Source organism: Rhagoletis zephyria, unplaced genomic scaffold (genome assembly GCF_001687245.7).
Source record: "Rhagoletis zephyria isolate East Lansing unplaced genomic scaffold, Rhagoletis_zephyria_1.1 Rzeph_scaffold_27166, whole genome shotgun sequence".
In the NCBI taxonomy this organism is placed as follows: Eukaryota; Metazoa; Arthropoda; class Insecta; order Diptera; family Tephritidae; genus Rhagoletis; species Rhagoletis zephyria.
This window is the reverse complement of record NW_016184224.1, coordinates 1-5289: the sequence shown is the minus strand read 5'-3', so window position 1 is coordinate 5289 and position 5289 is coordinate 1. Positions and strand designations below refer to the sequence as shown.

Here is a 5289-nt window from a genome sequence, read left to right as displayed (position 1 = left end):
TTGACGAGGAGGAACCACAACAGATGGAAGCGCAAGAAGACAGTGACGCCTCAAGTGACGAAGAGCAGGAGCTTCCTACAACCAGCAAGACGAAGAAGCCGTCCAAAGACAGCAAATCAGCTAAAGTTCCCGAGCAGGATGGAAGTGACAGTAGTGATGACGACGTGGAGGAAGATATGGATGCTGATGACAATGAGAATAAAGAAGCAAATGAAAGTAAAGATGTGGGCGAAGATGAGAATAAAGATGATGCCAGTGATGGTGGGACTGATAATGATGGTGATGCCGAAGAAAAGAGTGATGATGAAGAAATTGAACCAGAAGTTCGTATGCCCGTTATAAATCCTTTGGCACTGATTAAAAACAAAGACCAACGCATGGCACTGTATCGTAAAATGAAAAAAGAGAAACATAAACAGAAAATGCACGAGAGACGCGCGCGCCGCAAAGCTGGCCTGCCTGCTAATCCGGGACACACCATAGAAAGCTTACGAGAAAAGGATCAAACGACAGTGACCAATTTAGATGACTCTGATAACGAGGAGCTGCGTCGTGAATTGGAGATGGACGATTTCAGTACTTATTTTCAGCGTAGTTACGAGCCGAAAGTACTGATAACCTACGCCGATAATCCAGTAACAAAGACAAGAAAATTTGGCCTGGAACTAAGTCGAATTTTTCCAAATGCATTGGTTAAAATACGAAATAGATCTTCTGTAAAAAATATATGCAAAAGTGCTATACGCGAAGAATATACGGATGTTGTAGTTATAAATGAGGATCGGCGCAAACCTAATGGCCTGCTTGTCATACATCTACCAAATGGACCGACAGCACATTTCAAATTGTCTAATGTTAAACTAACTTCGGATATTAAGCGTAGTCATAAAGAGATAACGAAACATCGACCTGAAGTCATATTGACTAATTTTACCACAAGATTGGGTCTCACCGTGGGTCGCATGCTGGGTGCGCTTTTCCATCATGATCCTGAGTTTAAAGGTCGACGTGCAGTAACTTTTCATAATCAACGTGATTATATATTTTTCAGACATCATCGCTATGAGTTCACAAAGGAGGGCAAAAGGGTGAATTTGCGTGAAATGGGGCCACGTTTTACATTGAAACTGCGTTCGCTACAAGAGGGTTTGTTCGATAGCAAAACGGGTGACTACGCTTGGATAATAACTAACAAGAGGCATGCTATGGAGTCCTCCCGACGTCGTTTCTTTTTGTAAAGTTAGGCTTTGCTTGTAACATTTTTCTTTTTTGCAAAATGTAAAATGAGTCCCAAATAAATGAAATGTGCATCTGCATTTCTCTCTTCATAAAATTAACTTACAACTTTTTATCAAATTATTTATGTTTTTAATACAAGGTAATTTTTTCATTCAAAAACATTGAAAATAAATATTTTTTTTTGTTAGTATTTCATATTTTGCATCAAACCAGTAAATGATATACCTAAATTAATTCAACAAATTAAAATCAAAAAGAACATTAATAATGCAAATAAAATAAAATATCGTCAAAAACAATCAGGCAGGTTCTGCAATTCACTCCAAGTAAATTGCAACTCCTGCCAATTTGAAATTAAAGCGAAATTTGCTCATATTCATTCGGAATTACAGCATAGTGAAATAACAGAACCTGCCTCAATAACTAAGATGCTCTTGTCAAATAAAAATGTCTAAATACTACTAATTGATATAAAAATTGCTGCTTCGTCACAGATATTTTCATGTCGTCTTGCCAGCAATTTTGATGCCAGCTACACGTATGATGTTATTAAAATGACGCCCACACTCTACATCATTGGACACTGTGGGTTCGCTCCAGCTCCTGCAGCACCGCCGGCTAAATTTGGATCCAGTATGGGAAGATCACCGGCTGTTTCAGCCAAAATTTCGTCGGGCGGGTTTCCAAATTCTTGCAATCGGCGCATCTGATCGAGAACGACTTTGAATTTGTCGCGTTTAACAGATGCTGAATCTTCCGGTTTCTCTGCTTCTAATTGCTTCTCGAGCACTTTGTATAGTTCCAGTTGTTTTTCATATCTGGTATACATATGTACATATATAATTAATTATAAACGTGCTACACGAGTTTATACAGTCTGTTACCTCTCTCGATCCTCAGCGCTAATTTTGTCACCATGCTCTTCAAAATATTTTGGATACTTTGCCACCAACTCTTTAATGCTTGGCAGCAATATTTCCGCANCGCTCCAGCTCCTGCAGCACCGCCGGCTAAATTTGGATCCAGTATGGGAAGATCACCGGCTGTTTCAGCCAAAATTTCGTCGGGCGGGTTTCCAAATTCTTGCAATCGGCGCATCTGATCGAGAACGACTTTGAATTTGTCGCGTTTAACAGCTGCTGAATCTTCCGGTTTCTCTGCTTCTAATTGCTTCTCGAGCACTTTGTATAGTTCCAGTTGTTTTTCATATCTGAGATACATATGTACATATATAATTAATTATAAACGTGCTACACGAATTTATACAGTCTGTTACCTCTCTCGGTCCTCAGCGCCAATTTTGTCACCATGCTCTTCAAAATATTTTGGATACTTTGCCACCAACTCTTTAATGCTTGGCAGCAATATTTCCGCGCTCAGTAAACTCTGCATCATGCCTTCCATGAACGGTAGGAACATGTTGTTATCACCTTCTCCGGGCTAAACAAAAATTAAAAGCCTACTCAGTATCATTCTAAGAGAAAAAAATCTTCCAAAATTTACATTTTCTAAATTGAGCCCACTAAACATGCTAGCGACATCAGTCTCAGAAACGGGTGCACTTAAATTTTCCGAGCCTTCTTGAAGGCCCTAAAAAAATAAAAAATTAAAATGATAATAAGCAATTAGCATGTTATTAGTTCAAGTGTCAGGTGCTTTTCCCACATCATCAAATATGTACACACACACACACACCTTGAGAGCTTGTGCTATACTATCAGAATATTTGGCCACTTCTTCATCGCTTGCTGGATTTTCGCCCTGCAAAGTCATAGCTGCCGCTTCAGCCATTTTTTTGAATCCAGCCAAAATTTGATCTGGATCTTGTGGCAGCGGCGGTAGTTCACCACTAGGCGTGTTGGGACCGCCAAACAAGGTTTGCATGCGTTCGGCTAAAACATTTGCCTGCTCACTGTGTAAAAAATTAAAAACTTTAAATGCAAATATCAAATTGTGATTTCATAATTAATAATTTTACATAAAAAATGCGTCGGGATCTGCGGCGGATTCGGCATCAGCTGGAGTGCCCACCACCGCCCCATTTGCAGCAACATTTTTGCTGGCATCTCCTGTGCTGGCGGATGTGCTGTTCTTATCGAAATCCTGCAAGGCATCTGTGGATATGTAAATAAGAAATCAAATTTTTATTAATTTTGACTCATTTTATATTATATAATTTAAAACGCCCAGAATATGACGGCGGTGCACATTGGACTCACTGTCAAGCAAATCATCCAATTCTTTCTTGTCGTTTTGTTTATTTTCTGCCATTTTCACTGCGAGGATTACTGCTTCTCACTGAAATTACTTCGTTGTTTTTTATTACAGACTATTTTTGCGTTTCGAATCTCGAGCTTATCTTTTATTTTTAATTAACAATAAAAAAATTTATGCAAAAATGGAATATGTGTGCGTAATAACCGCACAAAATTGCAATTTACGTCAAGTCGGCTGCTGCTCATCTGGGTAACCGGTGCTGCCATTTTGCACAGTGTTTAAAGGTTTAGATGTAAAAATAAAAAAATAAAACTATTTGATCCTGTAACTAACATCATTTTTTAAATAATTCTATCATAATTCCTTTAAAAATAAAAATATTAAAAATTTGTTATAAAGCAGTGGACACTTAGCTCAAAAAACCAGATTTCTGGCAACTTATTAAATGAAACAGGGTGATGCGTGTGCAAAGAAAAGAAACGGAAGTTAGTTCAGTTCCGTGTTCTCTTCCTCTTTCGCCGTCGTTTGACACTTCGTTATGGCGGTAAATTAATTCATTTGAGCTTATGCAGTGTTTTTATGGAAAAAGAAAAAAATTTGCATAATTAAGTGATTATTTGCTTATAAGAAAAGTTTCATATAAATACTGATTTGTTAGAGCCTATGTGCAATGTGGTAATTAAATTAAAAGTGCAATAGTTTTGGCAAAACGGGTGTGGAACAACTTCGCAGGCAAGAGATATGCAATGAAGATTAAGATACCGGCGTTCCTTGCATTTGCGAAGTTTTTTTGACACATATGTATGTACATACATATCGTCGCTACCATGTCAAACTATCGAATGTGCGAAAATTATTTTTCAATTACGATACCTTGCGTATGCATTTGGAGTGATACGCAAATTGGAAAATCCTCAATCGGCTTTAACAAAGTCTCAAATCCCACACTTTTTCCTAATGACAGCAAAACATTTTTTTCAACAGTTTCTTTGTGCTCTCCTGAGAAGTACCCATTTTCACATTAGATAGTTTGACTTGGTAGNAAATTTTTTTATTTTTTATGAAGATGTATTTTAATATGTCCTACCGAAATCTGTGATAAACACAGTTTCGAAAAAAGTGTTGGTTAGGGCCTTTGGGATTTAAGGTAGCGATATACATACATATATGTACAAAGTAAAAAAAAAAATTATCAAATTCTGCCAGAAAAGTGCGCAATAATGGTGGGAACATATTGTGATATGCATTTTCTAAATATTAGTTTACAGAAATGAAATATGTGCTATTTTACTACTTCCGCTGCCATTTAAGAATAAGAAGTGCAGTAAATTGTGAATCTGTATATTCAACAAAAATTGGTTAATATTAAAAATTGCATATATATGCTGAAATGAGAACTTGCCAATAAAATACTGTGCGTTGAAATTAAAAACTTTTTCAAAATGCAGTCAAAATGTGTCTTAAAATCTCACAATAATGGCTTAATCAAAATGTGATTTTCGTATGATGTTTCATGTTAGGGTAAGTCAAAATTAATTTATAGTATATGTATGTATACCTACATACATGATAAAAATATACTAAGGCAAAACAGATGAGAGGCACTTTTAATATGCTTGAAGTTTCTAAGCAATTTAATTTTTCAATTTACTCACAAACTTACACACACATTTCCGTTTTCATTCTCAAGCAACAACAATTTCGAACCATTTAAATTTTTTATTTTCAATTTTATATGAAAAAAAAATTGAGAGAACGGTTCTACCTTGCTATATTTTTATCACGCCTACATTAGAGTGGTCCAAAAAAATTAAGTTGGAATTTTAATGCCGG

The 5289-nt window shown here is 36.5% G+C and overlaps 2 protein-coding genes across 5 annotated transcripts; one reads left to right on the top strand and one right to left on the bottom strand.

Moving 5' to 3' along the window:
* Positions 1-6: 6 nt before the first annotated feature.
* Positions 7-1475, top strand: LOC108382472 (probable ribosome production factor 1). Its single transcript, XM_017638839.1, has one exon. The coding sequence runs from the start codon at positions 24-26 to the stop codon at positions 1236-1238; it is 1215 nt and encodes a 404-aa protein (XP_017494328.1). The 5' UTR covers positions 7-23; the 3' UTR covers positions 1239-1475.
* On the bottom strand, positions 1408-3719 carry Pex19 (peroxisomal biogenesis factor 19). Of its 4 annotated transcripts, none has more exons than XM_017638840.1 (7): positions 3459-3719; positions 3218-3353; positions 2935-3151; positions 2743-2829; positions 2516-2679; positions 2124-2449; positions 1408-2057 (listed from the first exon to the last, which is right to left on the bottom strand). In XM_017638840.1, exons 1-7 carry the CDS (start codon positions 3508-3510, stop codon positions 2011-2013), a joined length of 1029 nt encoding a protein of 342 aa, XP_017494329.1. In that variant the 5' UTR covers positions 3511-3719; the 3' UTR covers positions 1408-2010. The 4 variants fall into 4 exon arrangements, with proteins under 4 accessions (XP_017494329.1, XP_017494332.1, XP_017494331.1 ...); XM_017638843.1 differs by having other exon boundaries at positions 1408-1842; positions 2244-2449; XM_017638842.1 differs by having other exon boundaries at positions 2124-2222; positions 2615-2679; positions 3459-3716.
* Positions 3720-5289: the final 1570 nt, after the last annotated feature.

Coding starts and splice junctions, on each gene's coding strand:
- LOC108382472 (XM_017638839.1), top strand. CDS start 24: ATGGAAGCGCAAGAAGACAGTGACGCCTCAAGTGACGAAGAGCAGGAG.